This window comes from Mus musculus, chromosome 11 (genome assembly GCF_000001635.26).
Source record: "Mus musculus strain C57BL/6J chromosome 11, GRCm38.p6 C57BL/6J".
NCBI classification, from domain to species: domain Eukaryota; kingdom Metazoa; phylum Chordata; class Mammalia; order Rodentia; family Muridae; genus Mus; species Mus musculus.
In genome coordinates, this window is record NC_000077.6 from 83,349,161 (window position 1) to 83,369,048 (window position 19,888).

At 41.2% G+C, this 19,888-nt stretch overlaps 1 protein-coding gene and 1 non-coding gene across 5 annotated transcripts in view; one reads left to right on the forward strand and one right to left on the reverse strand.

Moving 5' to 3' along the window:
- Ap2b1 (adaptor-related protein complex 2, beta 1 subunit) overlaps window positions 1-19,888 on the forward strand; it is a 106,317-nt gene that overhangs the window by 50,442 nt on the left and 35,987 nt on the right. For 3 of the 4 annotated variants that reach the window (XM_006534258.4, XM_017314772.2, NM_001035854.2), the window contains exons 14-17: window positions 1,819-2,011; window positions 15,635-15,676; window positions 16,487-16,633; window positions 18,723-18,868. In XM_006534258.4, coding sequence (XP_006534321.1) covers window positions 1,819-2,011; window positions 15,635-15,676; window positions 16,487-16,633; window positions 18,723-18,868 — 528 coding nt within the window. The remainder of the gene's footprint in view (window positions 1-1,818; window positions 2,012-15,634; window positions 15,677-16,486; window positions 16,634-18,722; window positions 18,869-19,888) is intronic. The other variant, NM_027915.3, reaches the window with a different exon arrangement.
- Window positions 17,710-17,841, reverse strand: Gm23951. Its single transcript, XR_003949933.1, has one exon. It is a non-coding gene; the product is annotated as a small nucleolar RNA SNORA17 (small nucleolar RNA).

Sequence of the window (19,888 nt, forward strand, 5' to 3'; positions counted from 1 at the left end):
GCAGGTTAGTACCAGAGGCAAATGTAACTTTCAGCAGCTCTCTCCTAATGGTCTACTTCCAACAACTGTGGAAACAAGCCTCGGGGCATGTCCATGGAGATTGTCTGGATTGGGTAATTTACTTGGAAAGGCCCACCCAAAATGTGGGCTGTACTATGACACACAAGCTGTGGTCCCCAACTGAATACAGAGGAGAAAGTAGAGCTGAGCACACTTGTTCATTGCTCTGTGCTTCCTGACTGGGCAGAGTGTTACCAGCTGTCTCCTGCTCTTGCCACCCCACATCTTCCCTGCCATGATGAGCCAGTTTTCACCAGCTGTGAGCCAAAGCAACATTTTTAATGGCTTTTATTAGGAATTTTGTTATAGCAGTGAGGCAAGTAACTGGCACATTTATCTTATTACAGTGACAAAATAGGTCACAGAAATATGCCCATGGTCTCCAGGGTTTTCTCTGTCATAGCAGAGAAGTTATGGAGACAGGGACATCCCTAATCAGGACAGCAGGGGTTTGAGGCAGCAGCTTGCTCTCCTAGAAGAAACAGGAAGCAGATATAACTTTCCAAAGCTTGCCTCTAGTGATCTGCTTCTGCCTGCCAGGCCCTATATCCCCCGAATACTCCACAACTGTCAGAACAGTGTGACAGGCGAGGGACTGCATATTCAAACTGTGAACCTGTAGGGGACATTCCAGAGTCAAGTCATAACACCTGTTCCATCTCTAATCTGACTGCTAGCCTTGGTTAATTCAAAAGGTCTGTCTGAACTTTAACAGTGCTTCTCTTCATACTCTGTACTTCATACTTAGGGAACTTATGGACCAACCATAGTCACTGCTGATAACACCACAAGACTCCACCACTTAACATTATGCTTTTTGTTGGAGCCTCACTTTGAAAGCCTGGCTTGGGTGGAATGGTTTACATTCGCTTGACTAAGAAACTTGGTCATAAGTTGTCACACTATATGAAGCCTACACTTGATCTTAGATGTCTGATTCTAGATCCCCTGCTCTTACCAACACAACTTCCGCTGACCATTTACCCTAAGCTATGTGTATACATTTCTGTCCAAGTTTTTTTGTGTAGCTTGGACTGCCAGTCACTTGTCTTTATTTGACTGCTGGGCTTCTGTAGTTATTTTTCTTAACGCATAAGAGAATTAAACATCTTGAAGCTGTGGTTGTAGAATGAGTTTTTAGCAGCAAAACCAAAACAGACCAAACCTAAGTGTCTTCTATTTCTCTTTTCCCTCCCGCTTCCCCATTAGCAGCCTCACTCATCTTTTTCTTTTTTCTTTTCCTTTTCCTTTTTTGTTTTTGTTTTTGTTTTTGTTTTTGAGACAGGGTTTCTCTGTGTAGCTCTGGCTGTCCTGGAACTCACTTTGTAGACCAGGCTGGCCTCGAACTCAGAAATCCGCCTGCCTCTGCTTCCCAAGTGCTAGGATTAAAGGTGTGAGCCACCATGCCCGGCCACTCATCTTTTTCTTAATGCTTGCTTACTCCTATTCTCCTTACTACCCCATGTTCAAGTCTGGTCAAAGGTTCCTTAGGGTTTTTTTTTGTTTTAGCATATATTTGTTTGCTACATGTGTGTACACATGTCTCACAGAAGACAGCTTGTGAGAGAGACTTCTCTCCTTCCATGTGTAGATTCTGGGGATTAATCTTGGTGTTAGCAGTGGAGCTACCTTGGCCCTGTTTAACCCCTTGATTAGATTTTCAGTGTTTTATAACCATTCCCACGGCAGTCACGCGCTGCTTTGTTGCATTATGGATAAAGATGGTTTTCTCATGCTTCTCTGTGTGCTTGCTTGCAGCACTGATGCAGGTGATAGCCCCGTTGGCACCACCACTACAACCAACCTGGAGCAGCCTCAGGTCATTCCCTCTCAAGGTGACCTTCTGGGGGATCTTTTGAATCTTGACCTGGGTCCCCCAGTGAATGTCCCGCAAGTGTCCTCCATGCAGATGGGAGCGGTGGATCTTTTAGGAGGAGGACTGGATAGCCTGGTAAGCATCTTTGTTTCTCTGGGTTATTTTTACTTCTTGGTAGACTAGAGAACTTGATTTGGCTTTCCTTGATGAGCATTAATGTCCTTTGTAAAGGACAGAATTGTCTATCTTTAGAGAGTTCATTACTATTCTGTTTAATGCGATGCAGTATGTCTGCACATGTATAGGTTTATCATGTTGGCCGGCTTATAATAGAACTTCTGGTATTTAGCCAACATGTTATTTGACAGTCTTAATTATTAATGTCCTTACCAGAGTTCATTATTTTTCTAAGCTTCTTACAAGTTTTCCTTTGGTCCTGAATATCATTAAAGTGGCTTCATAATGGTCACCCTCTTTTAGGCTTTTAAGCCTCTGCCTTGTTGGGTGTGGTAGCACATACCTGTAATCCCATCACTTGGGAGGACAGGCAGGAGGACCAGGAGTTCAAGGTCAACCTCAGCTACAAAGTGAGTTCGAGGCAGACCTGAGCTAAATGAGACTCTGCTTCAGTGTTCACATACCCTAAAAAAATGCCCTTTATCTTTTAAATATTTATTGGTTTGTGCCTTTTACACATGAGGCAGTTATTTGAGCATTTTGTCTAAAATGTACCTTTGTCACAATTGGAAAGAACTGCTCAACTTTTTCCCCTTCCCCTCACTTCTTCTACCTTTGTCATACTTCCAATTTAATTAGCTTCCAGGATTCTAATAATAAAAGGCTCCAAAGTCCAGAATGTCTGTGGACATATGCCATCAGTTTCATTGTTGTACAAGATGGAGAACTAACAAACGCAACCGTCAGTGTTTGGGGGAAAGACTAGGAAAACGATAGGTCACACGGCTCCCTGTGGATTTTACTTAACCTTGGAACTACAGTGTAGGTGTCCTATACTCTGATGACTGTCCAGATGCCTGACAAGTTGACGTATTTCACAGCAACATTGGAAGGCACACACCTTAGGTAGGAAATATGATTTTAGAGATAATAGAAACCATGCCCCTGTTCTCATCTGTATATTACAGGTTTTCTCATAAACTTTATAAGGATCATTGTGTCTATGGGTTATCCATGTCAGTACAGGTGCATTTAAGCTTTGGCAGAGAATCCACTAAGGTGCAGTCAGACCTCTGTGAGTTGTTCAGTGTATCTAGAATCTAGTCACAGGCCATGCAGGGGACTCCAGCTTGTTGGCACAAGTTGAACATCCCTATTGTGTTTCTTTTGAATATAGGATTTGGGATTGACTGGTTGTAGAAGGAGAATAGTATCTTGGTGATGTCATTCTACATTGCTCTATATATAGCCTCTTCAGACTAAAGGTAGACAAACAATATCATGGAGCTGCCCAAGAAATGGAAGCAGCTCTTGTTATATTGCCATATCAACTACAGGTTGAGCACTGCATCCTGAGGTTTATGCTTTAACTTCCTTTCTGTGTTCCTTGGTCTCATTGAACCTAAGAGGGTAAACACGTTTACAAATGGAGGTGGAAAGGGGGCCCTGATTTTGATATTTCCAGGGCCACAATATAAACAGGTAGATAGATATTAATATATAAAGATGAAACTCTGTAAATACTGCTTCATATAAAAAGGCTGCTGGAGGAGCTGGGGAGATGGCTAAGTCTTGAAGCATGAGAACCTGAGTTTGGTTCCCAACACCCACATTAAATAAAAAACAAAACAAAACAAAAAACAGGTAGTGGCTGAGCAGTAGTGGTGCATAACTATAGTCCTGGCACTTGGAAGGCAGAGGCAGGCAGATCTCTGAGTTTCTGGACAGCTTGCTTTACAGTGAGTTCCAGGAGAGCCAGGGCTACAAAGAAAAACTCCCATCTCCCTGGGGACAAAGAAAAAGAAAACAAAAACAACCAACCAACTAAAAAACAGGTAATGGTGGTACATGTTTGTGAGCCCAGTACTCACAGGCATAGACAGGTGGATTCCTGGGGCTTGCTGGCTGGCCAGCATAGCCTAATTAGTGAGTGTAAAGGCTCTAAGAACCTGCTTCAGAATATGAATAGTGGCCTTTAATCCTAGCATTTGGGAGTCAGAAGCAGGGGGATTTCTGTAGTTTGAGGCCAGTCTGATCTTCATAGGAAATTCCAGGCCAGTTAGGGCTACAACATAAGACCCTTGTTTCAAAAAAGAAAAAGAAAAAGGAAAGAAAAGGTGTGCATCATACTTTTCTTTTTTAGTTAATTAATTGAATGTTTATGGGTGCTTTGTCTTCATTTTATGTGTATGTACCACATGCATGCTTGGAGTTACAGCTAGTTGTGAGCCACCATGTGGGTGCTGGCAGCCTTTACTTTTACTCTGGATCTGTATGTAGTTTAATATAATCACTCAGAGACCCTAAATTCATTTTACAAGAATATCACAAGAGAAGCCTAAATCTGACTATGTGAAAAATGAGTTTCCAGGCATCAGTGGACTGGGCTTTTAAAATTCCTTTTCAGGTTATCTAAAGAGGAAAATTAATTTCAGTTTGTCTTACAATGTATACAAATAATGCCATTTTTTAAATGAATCCTTGCTTTATAGAACCATTTCACAAGCCTATATAGTAATGTATAGAAATATCTTGTACAGGAGAGATCCAGATGTAGTTAGGCTATGGTAAAACCTACTAGTCTGTGGCATTTGGGGTTTTGGTGTTTGTTTTGTTTTGGTTGTGTTTCTTAGTCTTTGGGTGGGGGTTGGTGCCCACACACGTGTGGATGTTAGAGTTCGCATGTGTGTGGATGGTACGGGATGACCTTAGGTGTTGGTCCTTGCCTTCCAACTTGTTTTTGAGGCAGGGCTTTTGTTGTTTTTTTTGGGTTTTGTTTTGTTTTGGGCAAGTTCTTCTTATGTAGCCTAAGATAGTCTCATATTGACAACTCTACTGCCTCAGCCTCCCTAGTGCTGAGATTGCAGGCATATATCACAGAGCCCAGTGTTAATGTTGGGTTTTAATTAAACCTCAACCTGTGGAGGTCAGTGCTGTCCTGCTAATGAGCTTTAGCCTGCCAGATCTTTACCTTTTTATGGTTCTCATTCTAGCTGCATAATTAGCCTTAGTGCCATCTAAAATTACTAGCAGTACTATTTATATATAGTAAGAAGAGCAATTAAACAAAATGTCTGCAAAGTAGGATCTTTTTTGAGACAGGGTCTCCCTGGCTTGGGAACTCACTGTGTAGAACCTCACTGTATAGAACCAGCTGGCTTTGAACTCAGACATCCGCCTGCCTCTCTGGGATTAAAGGCGTGCACCACCAAGCCTGGCCCCCAAATACTCTGTTTTTATGTTTGTTTGCTTTGTTTTGTTTTTAAGTTGTCCAAGCTATTTTAGGATTGAGAACATTGAGCCAAACAAAATTCCAAAATGGAATTGGGTAGCTGATCTCATATGCCAAGCAGTGACTTCTTCCAAAAAAAAAAAAAAAAAAAAAAGTTTTCTGACAAGTCAATTTGACACATCTTACAGGGACAGACATCTTGGGCAAGTGAAGACCTGAGTTCAGTCCCTAGAGTCCAAGGTGAAAGGAGAGAACAACTCCTCAAGGTTGTCCTTTGATCTCTGCACACTAATGCACACTAATAAAGTAAATATAAAATCAGTTTTTAAAACTAGACATCTCTGAGTTCACCTTTGTTTTTTTCTTTTCATTGTGATTTTTTGGGTTTTTTTATTGTTTGTTTTTTTGTTTGTTTTTGTTTTTTTTTTGAGTGGTTTAGTTGTTTGGTTGGTCTGTTGGTTGGTTTTTTGAGACAGGGTTTCTCTATATAGCAACTGTCCTGGATCTCACTCTGTAGACCAGGCTGGCCTCAAACTCATGAGAGGTGCTAGCTGGGATCAAAAGGGAGCGCCACCAGCTCCTGGCTTCCATTGGGATTTTAAGAGATTCACTCTCTCTTGGCTAGAAGTTAACTTTGCTCAAATACACAGATACTGGAGACTGAAACAACTGAGTTTTCATATTGTTTATTTGGGGTTGCTTACCTTTTTAGTCAAGATCTCACTGTATCCTGTTTGTCCTCAGCCCCCAGCAGGCTGGGCTCGCAGCTGTGCACCCGCATGCCCAGCTTTATTGGCTCGGGGTTTTTTTTGGAAAGTTTATATCCTCTACTAGGTATTTTCAGGCTTCTTTTTTTAGATCCTTCTGGTCCTCCAGTTTGCCCTTTTTTACCTTCTTTCATCTCCACACTTGAGAAATTTTGCAATTCAGTGACCTTTTCCGAGAGCTGGCACATTAGGAAAGACTAATTAATTTACTAATCACACCTGAATAAAGCCCTTTTTCCATTGATGAGAGTGATTGAGAATCTGTTGCTGTGATACGGAGAAGCACCGCACATGCTCCTGAAGCTTGGGCTGTTTTCTTTTAAGGGGGCAGTTTAGACACGGAATGCCTTTTTAGTGCAAAACTTGAATCTAAATGACTCCCTAGCTGTTCCTGTAGTCTCACTGCCGCTTCTATTTTTGTTGCCCTTCAGCAATCTTCTCCTTTTGCTTGTACTCTACAGATAGTGTCTTGCTTCTGTTACTGTAAACTCAACTGTCAGCTTTTGGAGAATTCAAGTGAAATGTAACTAAGTGGTTCATCTGTTCAACAGGCAAAGCCTGGTGCATTCAGTCTAGAGTAGGCTTACATAGGAGTTACCTGCACGTCTCATTTCTTTGAATTAGAATCCATGTTGATGGCATTCATAATCAGTTTATAAAACTGCCTGTTCTGGACTAGGTGTGATTTTTCTCACAGTGCATATCCTTCTGGTTTCATGTAATATAGGAGATGACCTGAGGGCCCTGTGTGAAACTCTGGCCTGTGTGTTATAGTGTGTATTCAAGAGGTTGACTGTGGGAGTAACCATTGAATATCAGTTATTTGTTGCCTTGACTTTTAATCTGTCAACAGAAGCCTTGGCTAAATTGGTGTTTTGTTCCCTCTAAGATGCTGTGTGTTCTTCCGTGTAAATGGTGCTGTTGAATACCAAAAATTATAAAGAAAATATTATTCCAAGTATCCTTTATGCAGAGGAAGGACTATATACTAAAGAAATATTCTGTTCCCAGTTGGAGTCAGAGCAGCATCTAGGAGAAGCTGCATTTTTGTAAGTCCTAGTGTGTGCTTTTCAAAGCCTCCCACGCTGTTCCCTGCAGTTCTTTACCTTGTGCTTTGTTTGTCATGTGCTACTTTATTCATGTTTTGAGTGCTTAGCCCACAGGAAATTCCACATGAATTCCAGTTTTGTCATTTCTCTTTTGCAGTGACTTAAGAGCTGAATTTTAAGTTTATTATGTGGAGAAATCTTTGTTAAGTTTTTGTCCCATTTTGCCCATTCATTTTTTCAGTGTGAAGGCCTTTGTCAATGCAGAGGTTTAGTTAAGGGCTGGCCTCATTTTGCCAGTCACCTTTATCACTGTGAGCAAACCCCAAGATACTCAACCTGTGAAGAGAAAGGGTTTATCTTGGCTCCTAGTTTGGGTGGCCTTAGAGCATGAATACTTAGTTCTATTGCCTTGGGGTCTTTGGATGACTAATCTTGATTGTTAACTTGACTAATCTGGAATTCCCTAAAATCCAAGCTGCCGTAGGTGTTCTTAATCTGATTACTTGAGGCAGGAAGTAAACCCACCCCACCTCTGGCCCACACTATCTGGTGCTAGCCCAGTTAAAGAAACAAAGAAGATGGAGGGAAAGCAAAGAAATTCCGCTTTTCGTCTGCTTGCCCTCACACTTGCTGCCATGTTCATCCATTCTGTTGGTATTGAGTCCTACTTCTTCAAGATTCCAGTGTAGACTGAAAACAAGCCCCTCTCCAGGAATCCTGTAGGACTCTGGAGCCAGTTTGGGACTGCATAGACAACACTTAGGGTGAGGTGGCACAGTATGCAGCAAGAGTTCATGGTGGACCAAGTCCACTCTCTTCGTGCCTGGGAAGTAAAGCGTGAGGAGGGTCACAGGGACCCTTTCGTCGTGGCCAGGATGATTCCCCTTGAGCTTCTGCTGCTTCCCACGCCACCACAACCTTTGTCTGGACCAGACCTTTAACACGCCGACTGTTTGCAAACACTTACCCAAACTATAGCAGGCAATTTAGAAAAAATTTACCAATTTTTTACTGTTAACCCTTGTGCTAGGACTTGTACAGTTTTTAATCCTCACAGTTTATCACCATCTTGTGATTCCTCTGTTTGTTTGTAATGACCATTTTCTAGAATAGAGTTTAAATGTTTTCCTCTCAGGATCCCCTTCCACCCAATAAATTTTTATGCAACCCTCAATATATATTCATGTGAAATAAGTATAAAAATCAACCATTTCCTGACAGCAAGTCAGACTATACAGAGAAACCCTGTCTCGAACACTACCCCCCCAAATAAATAAATAAAATGATTTATTTATTTTTATGTGTTACATGTATGGTTTGCTTGCATGAATGTAAGTGCAGTGTTGTACATACCTGCAGAGGCCAGAAGAGGGCTCTGGATCCCCTAAGATATAGATGGTTATAAGCATACATACAAATGCTGGGATCCAAACCTGAATCCTCTCAAAGTACAACAAATATTCTTAACTGCTTGCACCTCTCTAGCTCAGATTTCACCGTTTCTTAATGATCAAAGCAAATTCGCATGATAATTAGATGGATATTGTTTATTTTTGCATAAAATGATACTCTTGGTAGAATACTTGATACTTCAGCTTTACTGTTTTTCGGAATTGATAATTACTTACATTTTATAGCTGTTAATGCTCAGAATGTTGTTTTCTCATACATACATAGTACAAAAATGGCAGAAGTGTGTTTGGGGGGAGGGCTACTCCATGTTGGAAATTCTAGCTTAATTCCAAGCCAAATTCATTTAGTGATTTTTTTTTTAAATAAACTCAGCACAGCAACTCACCACAGCAATTTTTAAAAATCAGACATTCTAACACATTAATTTGATATTTTTGTAGTAAAGAACCAGGTGGGAAAATGTTAAAAGTTTTTATTTTGCATAATTAAGCTGTGATGTTTCGATAGGAGCAGGAACCTCTGTGGCGTTCATAGCAAACAGTCATACTCAGTCTGAGCCGAGTGATCTCAGGAGCCTTCCTGGCTGGGCAGGAGCAGGAAGCAGTCCAGGTGCTATGAAGGAGCGGTGTGAAGCGCAGGGGTTGCTTCTTCAGAACCAGAACTTTAGTGAGTCACATGTTATAACATAGATTCATTACATGTTTGGTTTTGATTTCATTGTTGGTCATCAAGTGTTCAGAGAACTTTTATTGTTTCTAAAACTTACATGATCATATATTCAATTACATGATTCAAAATTTGTGTTCCAGAGTAGAATCCAGTCTTACTTTGGTTGATGTCCTTTGGACTACAGAGGACATGAGTGACATGGCTGATTTCTCATCTTACGGTGTCAGTCTTGCTTCATGGTGATTAATGAAAGTCCAGAACAAACTGACATGCTAGAGCACAATGTAGATTGTGTGACTGTTTGAGAGATCTGATTTCTCTGGGATATCTCTATGCTGCACCTCTTGTGTTCTGTGGACATGTGTGTCTAGGCTAATGTGTTATTAAGAGGTGCATAAGCATTGGAGAATGGGAAAACTATATTCATTTGTGAAAATAAAAAATGGCTAAGGTCATCTTACAGGAAAGGAATTAAGATTGCTCCTCTTACACTCTTTTAGGTGGACTGACAAAATCCCACCTTTTCATCTGCTTGGCATTGGTTCATGGTAAAGTATAGGTGCCTTCCAAGCAGCTAAATGACATGCAGGCACTCTTCTATACCAAAATCATACAGATGCTGGGTGTGTAAGCTCGATGAGGCTGAAGTAGGAGGGCCTTTGCTTTGAGACTAGGGCAGGCTATGATAGACAGTAAATGGCCATCTGCATCCACATATCAACATTCTGTCTCAAAACAAATACAAACCAAAGCATGCAGGTAGTACCTTTCTAGCAAAGTGTTTGGCCTGGAGAGTTCATTTTACTTGGCTCTTTCATATGTGCTGATAGTATTAATGTTGGCAGTGGTTCTAGGCCAGGTAGTAGATAGCTCATTGGCTTCCATCATTTTGGTGATTATTTTCTCCACTAAAACGATTCATTGCAAAATTGACTCCTAAGAACTATTGCCATTAGATGTACTTCCATGGTCACTAGAACACTGGTTCCTTTAATAAATACATATTGAATGGCTACCATATATCAGGCTTTATTCCAAGTACTAAGAATAAAGTTGTGAGCAAGCCAGTTCTTACAGGCTTCTCCTCTAGTGGAGGGAAAGGTGGTGAATTCCATGTAGAGAGGCAGTGCTGCTGTGAAGAGCAATGGGGCAGAATGCAGTTTCTCGTGTGAACTTACCATATCCCATGTACGGCTTCTGTCTCTGACTTGTGGGTCCTATCTATAGTGGGCTTTGAGGGAACTTGTGAACTCCTCATCAGGATGCAGTAAAGCTCCCTGCTTTCTCTTCCAAGGAGCTGTGATGAGTCAATGTGTTCTCAGCTATCAGTTTGTGTCTTGGCTTATTATGGATACAGAATCTCCTTGTTTATTTACTGGTTGTGTTTAATGATACTTCTTTGCATAGCTTTGAACACGCATATTCTCTACCCAGCAGCTGGAAACCATATTTTCACCTTGTGATGAGGATGGCTTTGAGGAACAGAGCTATTGGCAAACTGTGGGTTGGTGCGTTCCTTAGAGTCACTTCCCTTTGATGATTTCTAGAAAGCATTACATAGACGAGGTAAGGGTCTAGACAAGTGTAGAAATGTTGAGCTTACGGTCTGCTCCTGTGATTAAGAAAATACCTTCAGGTACCTGGACAGCTCCAGTTTTAGAAGCAGGCATGTGTACTTTGGACTGGCCACAAAAGGGGCCCAGCCTAGACCAGTCACTAATACTGTGTAGAATTTTTTCCTTTAAGTCAGTGGCCATCTCTGTTAATATTCTTTCTTTTCTAGCATAGAATAGAGTTTATTTAGGGCATGGGGAGGGGAGTTAAGAGAGTAGCAGAGGCAGAGAGAAGAATATTCTTTTGTTATGCTTTTCTTTTCCCTTAGAGTTGAGTAGATTTGTTCTTTAATAGAATTTCTCTCTTCAGTTCTCTCTGTGTGTCAGTCTTTTATAGTATGAGGCCATTCATGCTGAGCTGACATTTCCCTTCACTATCTGGAGCTCATCTGGAGCTTACTTGTGGCTCAGACTTTTGGCTTTGCCTGGTTCTGCTGCAGAGTTCATGTAATGTGCCTAAATCTTTTCAGCTCATAAATTATAGTGGTCACCATGGACCCACTACTTTCTGCCCAGTTCCTAGATTAGTTCTGCAATGACCTATCTCTGTGTAGTCCAGTGTTAATCCCAGTGCTCTGGTTAAACATTACTTTAGTCATGGTGGAATGACCACTCTTTGATGGTAGACAAATGTTAAGTTCTATTCTAAGTACCATTTAATGACAGTGAATCCTGTGATTTAGATTGGAATAGGGAATTACACTCCTCATTGGGAGTATCAGCTAAATACCTTTAGAAAAATCCTCAGTTTTCAGCATTTGGAATACTCCATAGCCATGCATGTTGGCTCATGCCTATAGTCCCAGGATATGGGAGACTAAGGCAAAAGGATTATCAGTTCAAGACCACCCTAAGATATATAGCAAAGCCCTGTCTCAAAACAAAAGCTACCCCCCACATGCCCCCAAATTGACCCCCCCCTCCTTCCTCCTTCTTGTATTCTGACTTAGTTGTCCTGTAGTTGGCATTCTTTTCTTCCTGAGGAAACATGAAGCTCAGTAAGGCAGTCCTGCGATGGTAGGGAGTGACATGTGACACTGACGGATTAGACACCTAAGAGGAGGACACGAGTGTTTCACTCCTGCCTTCCATAGCTCACTGGACAACAGACAGAAGCCTGAATTGTATAAGCCCTAATGTGGTTGATTTAGTATAGGATCCTGATAAATATGGGCTCTCAGAATACTCTCTACTAGATAAACCTCATACCAGCAGTTGAACTTGAGATGTCTCGTTAAGACTAATGACTTTTCTAGGTATTTTTCTTGGTTATCTGCTGCATTACATTTGTCAGAATGGTGGATAGCTAAACCTCATTGCCTCTCACCAACATTTACATATTGTCAAAGAGGAGAATCATCTCCCTTGAAATCTTCTGTAGTCAAGAGGAAAGATTCAAAATAAAACCTGAATAAGCTGCAGTCTAGTTTTGCTACCTGGGAAACATTAGCTTTATTCTTTTCCTTTACTCGGGCCATAGCACAGTTAAGTTAACCTTTATTCTTCTGTGTCTCATATCCTTTGGGTCTTATGTTTGTCAGATTCTAGCTGAATTACATGTTCTTGATTCTAAATTGTTGGTAATATAAAAAAGGAGCATCAGGATTGTTTTTCTTTTCTTTTTTTAACATATATTTTAATTTACTTAATTTTATGTGCATGGGCATTTGCCTGCATGTATGTCTATGCCTCACATTCATACCTAAAAGAGGTGATGGATCCCCCTGGGACTGGAGTTATAGACAATTGTGAGCCACCATGTGGGTGCTGGGAATTGAACCCTTGTTCTCTGGAAGAACACCCACTTCTTAACCACTGAGCCATCTCTACAACCCCCAATATTGTTTCTTTGGTTTCAAATAAAATTGATCAGTAGCATGGGGAAAGATTGTGTTTAGACATTTTCCAGCTGATAGTCTCATAATCAAGAAATGAGAATAAAAATCTAAGGGGGGGAAGGGAATTAAAATGATCTAGGCATGGTGGTGCACACCTTGCCAACACTTGGGAGGCAGAGGCAGAGGCAGAGGCAAGCAGATCTCTATAATTCGAGGCCAGCCTGGTCTACATAGTGAGTTCCAGGCCAGCCAGGGACCCTGAAACCCTGTCTCAAAACAAGAACTACAACTAAGTTTCCTGTGAATTCTCGCATCACTGTGATATATACAATCCCTGTTTTGTTCATGGCAGCTGGAGTATTTGGTAGAGGCCCCTCCATCTTGATAGATCAGGAAGCAGACAGCAGGACAACACCACCAGCTAAGGACTCAAACATAGGAACCTAAAAGTGACGTTTCAATCCAAGCCACAGTAGGCGTTACTTCCTTTAAATATCACCAATAGCTACCTCTTCTTGGTGCTTTTTATTGAATATTTAGTAAAACTGTTACTTTTTAAATGTTTTTCTTCTAAGCATATGCCAACCAATTTGATTTAAAAAAAAAAAAAAAAAAAAAAAAAAGAAGTCTATCTTTCAAGCTTGGGTTTCAAACCTGGCCAGAGGAGGGGCTTGTTCAGGAATGTAGAGGTAAGCCTAATAGGAAGTCACACACTTAGGATGAATGAGATGTTTTGCAGGCACACACACCCCGCCCCGCCAGGGGATTGTATTTGGTTTTCCTTTCTTCATTAGAAAGGGTTTCTCCTCGAATTCTGAAGTCATTTTTAACATAAGAATCTTCTTTGGTTCCAAATTATTCTCTGCTGTGGTTTTTCAACTCTGGCTGTATGTACATTAGAAGTAGTGAAGTGGAAGAACTATTTCAAAATGCCCAGAAGATACCTCAGAAAGGTAAATCGTTGACTCTGAGGATGAGGGTGGCAGTAGCAGCTTGTAAAGCTCACGTGCACACAGATGGATGGTTCCGTTTGGTACCTAGGTAGAAAGTAATCATGGTTACTGGCATATAACTAAAGTAGTTACTAGTACTATTTAAAAGTTTGAATATTAGTCTCAGAAAACACCAGATTCTTGTTAAGAGGAAAATGAAAAGATGTTTGCAAGTTAAATTGTCTTTGTAAGCTTTTTGCTGTTGTTCAACTTTTAAAAACAAAACAAGTATTTGCCCGTGGCTCAGTCTAACTGATGCACTCCCTCCTGGTCATGCTTTAACCGTGTTTCCGGCCCTCGTGGATGCTGTTGAGAAAGGACCCTGCACCTTTTCTTTTTTTTTAATTTACCCTGCCTTTGAATCTTCACTTCATTATCCTCTGTGTAGAGGGAGGTTGTTCCTCCAGAGTTTCCTTTTATTCTTTGTTGTCTATATGGGTTTGCATTATTCTTTCTATCTCATGGGAGCTTGTAAAGCCTGCCTTGATTAATCTGTGGTCCCTTTGTTGCTTGGCTTCTTTTTGTGTCTCACATGCAGGAAATGTTACATATTTGTATTTGTTTGTCTGAATACAAAAATGCCATGATGTGTATCATTCTATCCAGGAAGAGGGGATGTGCAGCGTCTCTTCTGCTGACTTTACCACCTTTTTAATTACTCACCCTCTTGGCTGCAGTGACCTTTTGATTTGGATAACTATTTGGCTACATCCAGTGACATGATTAAGTGGTCTTTGAGAACCACATTCTAGAAATGTTGGCTTGGTTAAAGCACCTGCTAGGATTAATTTTCTAACTTAAAGGAAATAGAATTTTGGCATAAGGCCTCACTATTTCTGAGTATAGATTGAATTTAGGGTTTTGTAATATTTATATATTACTATTAGTTCATAAGTCACTATTCCCAAATAATAAAGATACAGTATAACCTTGTTTTTACTACTATCCCAACATGATATCTAAATTATTACCACTAAACAAAATTATTGAAAAACATTTAGATGTTTAGTATGTTTTTAGAACAAACCATTTGGTGACTCACAGATACTGTAGATATGGTGAGAGCTAGGGAGGACACAAATACAGGGCTGACTGCAGACATCACCCCACCAAGAAATCCTGCCTTTGTAAATAGTACCATTAGAGTGTGTGAATATGTATGTGGGGGAGGAGGGGGGTATGACCACCTAAAGCTAAACAGCTCCAGTTTTTCTTCGTTGGTCTTGTCTTGGAAAACAAGACTTCCTTCAGGGTGAATTGTGTCTGTTATCAGGCCCCGAGGGGAGAAACAAGACTTAGTAAGAACCTGTGGAATTGCTTTCCTGACACCTTAACAGTCGGATGCTCTTCTTTGCCTCCTTTAAATGACTTGAGCCCTAAATAAATCACCGCATTGCTCTTCAGAGGCAGCGACTGTGGGAGGTGTGGAGCATGCATGCCACCTCTCTGTACTAGCTGGTTTCCCCAAGGAGTATTCTCCACTGAACTGGTAATTTTTGAAGCTAGAAGTTGCCACTCAATATTGGTTTGGTTCCCATCACTTGAGTAAGGCAGCAGGTCTGGTAGGCTAAAGGATTTTTAGTCTTCCTTTGCTTTTTCCTCCTGCCTTAAATTTCTTTGTAAAGGAAAAATGCTGCTGCCTGGGCACAGCGCTTCATAGAGTATACAAACACTTAACTGATTTTTAGTCAAATACAATAAGATTGTCAGACTCTTATTTGGCTTTGTGCCAATGAATTGGGTAGACAAACAGGATCTGAAACATCGCTATGATGTGCCAGCTCTGTTTTCCAACTTTTTGCAAAACTCTCCCACCCTTTCACTCCCACTGCTCAGTTCCCCAGGACATGTTTCTTGGCAATTTAGAAGCCCTTAGGCTTTGGGAGACAAGTCAAATGGCATGTGTTTCCAATGACTTGGTAGAACAATTACAGAATCTATATGGGCATCTAGTACTTAGCTAAATGAACTCTACCTCTCTCTCCTCTCTCTTCTTTCTCTCTTTCAGCTTGGCAGTGACCTTGGCGGGGGCATTGGAGGAAGTCCGGCAGTAAGTGCCATCTGTTTTTTTCACCATGGGAAGCTCTGCCCTGTTTGATGCTTTCCTTCACACGCGTTGTCAGAGCCACCGCTGCTCTCCAGCACTGCACGCCACAAGCTTGGTAGCAGTGTGTGAGGGTAGAGAGTGCAGGGTTCCTTGCAATCTTGGGGTCACATACCACATGTGGTCTAGGGACATCTTTAGGGAATGATGCTGAGCTGCCTGTAGATCTTTGTGTTTCTGACATCAAAGAGCTGAAGGAAATGGAACCTCCAGTCTTGACTACAGAATGCTTTTATGCCCTGGTGACCAGAAAGACCTTGAGAGAGTTTGCTGGGTGCACAAAGACACTTTTCTCATAGATGAGTTTCTACGAAGTGTGAATATCAGTTCCCTCATTAGAACTTCCTACTAGATACTAATGCCCAAATGAGAAGTAAGACTTGGCCAAACCCAAGTGGAAGTGGAACTATTTAAGTTGGATGCTTCTCCCTTGTTCTATAGACACAAGCTCCTCTTTTGTTAGGGTACCTGTAGGCCTTTTGCACAGAATCATGGAAGCTAAAATTGGAAACAAACCAGACAAAATCCTGGATCACTGTGTTCTTGCATCCTACCTGTGCCTTGACAAAGCCTCTAAAGCACGTGTACGTTTATCAGTGGTGGAAGAAAGCCACCGAGACATTATGCTGATTTGTCTCTCGCAAATCCTGTAACTGCAGTGTTTTCTAACTGGTTTACCAATGCTGTTAAAACAAAGTAACATTTTAAGGACAACTAATGTATTCTTTCTCATCTCTGTCTGTTTTTTCCCCAAAGGTAGGACAGTCCTTCATCCCGTCATCAGTGCCTGCGACCTTCGCTCCTTCACCTACTCCTGCTGTGGTCAGCAGTGGTCTGAATGACCTGTTTGAGCTTTCCACTGGGATAGGCATGGCACCTGGCGGATATGTGGCTCCTAAGGCGGTAAGTAGGTAGCTGAGCAACACCTTTTCAGTGGACAAACCCTAGATAACTTATAATAAGAGTTACTTCCACTAACACAGAGGGCCCATGAGGAAGATAAAGGGTAGCATAGAACTTAGCCATAGGAAACACCATTAACATCCCCCTTAAACGTTTAGGCTTAAAATTGGAAACATTAACTATTTGAGTTTGGGCCTCGTGTTTAGAGACATCCAATTTGTCAGCATTAAAATACAGCTAGTAAAAACCATCAGAAAGGACATGTACAGTAGAGAAAGTAGCAGGGTTTTTTTGTTGTTGTTGTTTTTTGTTTTGTTTTTGTTTTAACATCTGTTCATTCCCCCTCCTCATTGGTACTAGATAAGGATTCTAGAGTATAGTCTCTCAAATTTGACTTTCATAGGTTTTAGTACACCTCGTTTCTTTTGTAGCCCAAGCTCCAACTCAAGGTCCTTTGCATCAATTTACTAGGTGCTAGCATTATAGTGGTGTGCCACTGTTCTATACAGAGAATGACCTGTGACAGCCACCTATGACCTGTGAGTGAATGTTTGACTATGTAGCAGGCAGAAGTGAAAGAACAGATCAGAGCTGCACATAGACAGCAAAGTGTCATCAGATCAGGTACTCACAAGCACCTTGTGGACACATCTGGGGTCGCCCAATGGGGAGAGCAACAAAAGAGCATCATCAAGTGAGGGGCTGGACTTCCTAACTGAGAGCACTCTAGGCAAGCAGAGAGTTTTCTCTGGATGAATTTCCCAAAGCAGATACTTTTAGCTAAAAGTAGACTGAGAACTGAGCCATAGTGTTTAGGCATAGATTTGTAGCTTTGTTGTAAGATTCCCCCATGCTGGTATCCAGGGGGTGGGATTCTTCTAGTCTCCCTCCCTCCCTCCCTCCCTCCCTCCCTCCCTCCCTCCCTCTCCCTCTCTCCCTCTCTCTCCCTCCCCCTCCCCTATTCCTATCCTCTGTCCTGGGAGCCCATCTGGGCATACCTGATACCTCAGGCTAGTTCCCTTTCTGGATCTGCCTGGCATCAGAATTGTGGTTGTCTCAGGCTCACTTTTTTCAGAAATATTAGGGTACTAATCATTCAGATGTTGATAGGTCAGAACACTAAGCATAGACATAGCTTCTCTCTTCTCTGCCACCTACTGATGCACATGTGACCCAGCAGCCACACCTACAATTCCTCTACAGGCAGACTGGGATGGTTTTCTAACGGTATCTTACAGGGTAACTTTGCAGTTGGCTTCATTATTTCACATTTAAAACAGACATTACCAATCTGCCCTCTGAAAAAGTGATGTCAGGTTGCTGCCCCCAAACCATAAAGAACTCCAAGTCTCCCATATTCTAACTTACTCCAGGTATCACTGGGTATTTGGGGTTTTTTGTTTCTTTTAGTTTGCTTTTTGACTCTCATAAGTAAAAAGCAATATCTTATGTTTCTGTTTTTTTGTTTCAGTGTGACTGAGTAAATCATGATTATTCACTATTCATAAACTCTTTAGCTAGGTTTATAATGGCTCACAAATTTGATTATTTTTTAAATAGCATGAATCAGGGATATCATAGATTCTGAGGACAAGGATACATAATCAATAATATATTTTTAAAAAAGCATTCAGATTATATAATGTAACGTGGTTCTTGCCATTAATGGGATGTTGGGAATGTTAGAAATGTTTTGAAAGATTGTAGACATGCAGTTTGCATTAGTAGATTCAACTTCTTCCATGTAAGTCTTTTTTTCAGGCCTAACAGAAACATGGTACTCATCGGAATGTCTTTTTCTTGTATAAGCATTTGGCAACAGTACTTAAAACAGTAAAATGACCAAGTTGAACAGAAGATAGAAAAGAAGCCAATTGCTCATAGACTTTTATTTTAAATTGGTTCTTAAATAATTGAGCATGATCTCAAAATTAAAAATATACTTTATTCAGACCTTCTCACATGGACTTAGTATTTGTTGTGCAAAAATCACCATAATTTTCTGAACAGATGTGCCTTCCTCTTTGCATGCTGGGAAAGAGTTCCAGGGTAAATCATCTCTCCTGGGCTTTGTGCTGTGTCTCATCAGGTCTGGCTACCTGCAGTAAAGGCTAAAGGCTTGGAGATTTCGGGGACGTTTACTCACCGCCAAGGGCATATCTATATGGAAATGAACTTCACCAACAAAGCTCTGCAGCATATGACAGACTTTGCCATCCAGTTTAACAAGAATAGGTAAGAAGCAACATCCTGGGTTTGACGTTGAACGGTTGTGTGTCTTGTAATGAATGTGCTCCAGTCAACTCAGGGTAAACACTCAAGCTGGCAAGTCCTGAGTGTAGAGTAAGTTTGGCTCTTGTAAGTTTGTTCAGCTGTCTGCCTTGACTCTGGAGAACAGGACAAAGTCATGGGCTTGAGTTATTCTCAGTGGAAAAGCATTCACTTAGCATACACAAGCCTTGGGCTAGATTTCCAACACTACAGACAGACAGACAGACACAGAGACACACACAAAAACAAGAAGAGAGAGAGAAAGGCAAAATGGTTTTTGTTATTATTGTTTGGTGATTTCAGGACAGGATTTCCAGCCTGGCTGTCCTAGAATTCTCTCTGTAAACCAGGCTGGCCTCCAACTCAGATCTACCTGCCTCTGTCTCCCTATGGCTGGGATTAAAGGCGTGTGCCACCATGCCTGGCCAATAATGGTTTTTGAAAATCAATCTTGCAGTCAAGTAGGGGCATCATAGCACATGCCTGTAGTCCCTATATTCATGGGAGGAAGCAGGAGAATCAGGAGTTGAAGATAATCCTTTACTACACACTAAATTCAAAGCCAGTCTCTGGCTTACATGAAACCTTGTCTAACAAAACAAAAACAAAAACAAACAACAAAAAAATACTATTCAGTTAATAGGCTAATAAACTGACTGAACATACAGTTTTCCAAAGATGAAACAGAGACAAAAACAGTAATATCCACCGGGGACAAGTAAATACTCATTGCATGAGTCTGTCTCATGCAATCAGAATGGCTATCCTATCAAGACAAATACTGGCAAAGAAAAGGTGCCTTCTTCACTGCACTGTGGGAGTGGAAACTCATCCATCTGGAAGGATGAAAACAATAAACTATACCTTTATACTGACCACATAGATTAGGAAGCTAGCGACGTTAACTTTTCATACTTTTGTTTACAAAGTGAACATTCCTTGTCATTCTCCTGTCATAGACTCACAGACAAGAGGGAGATTCTT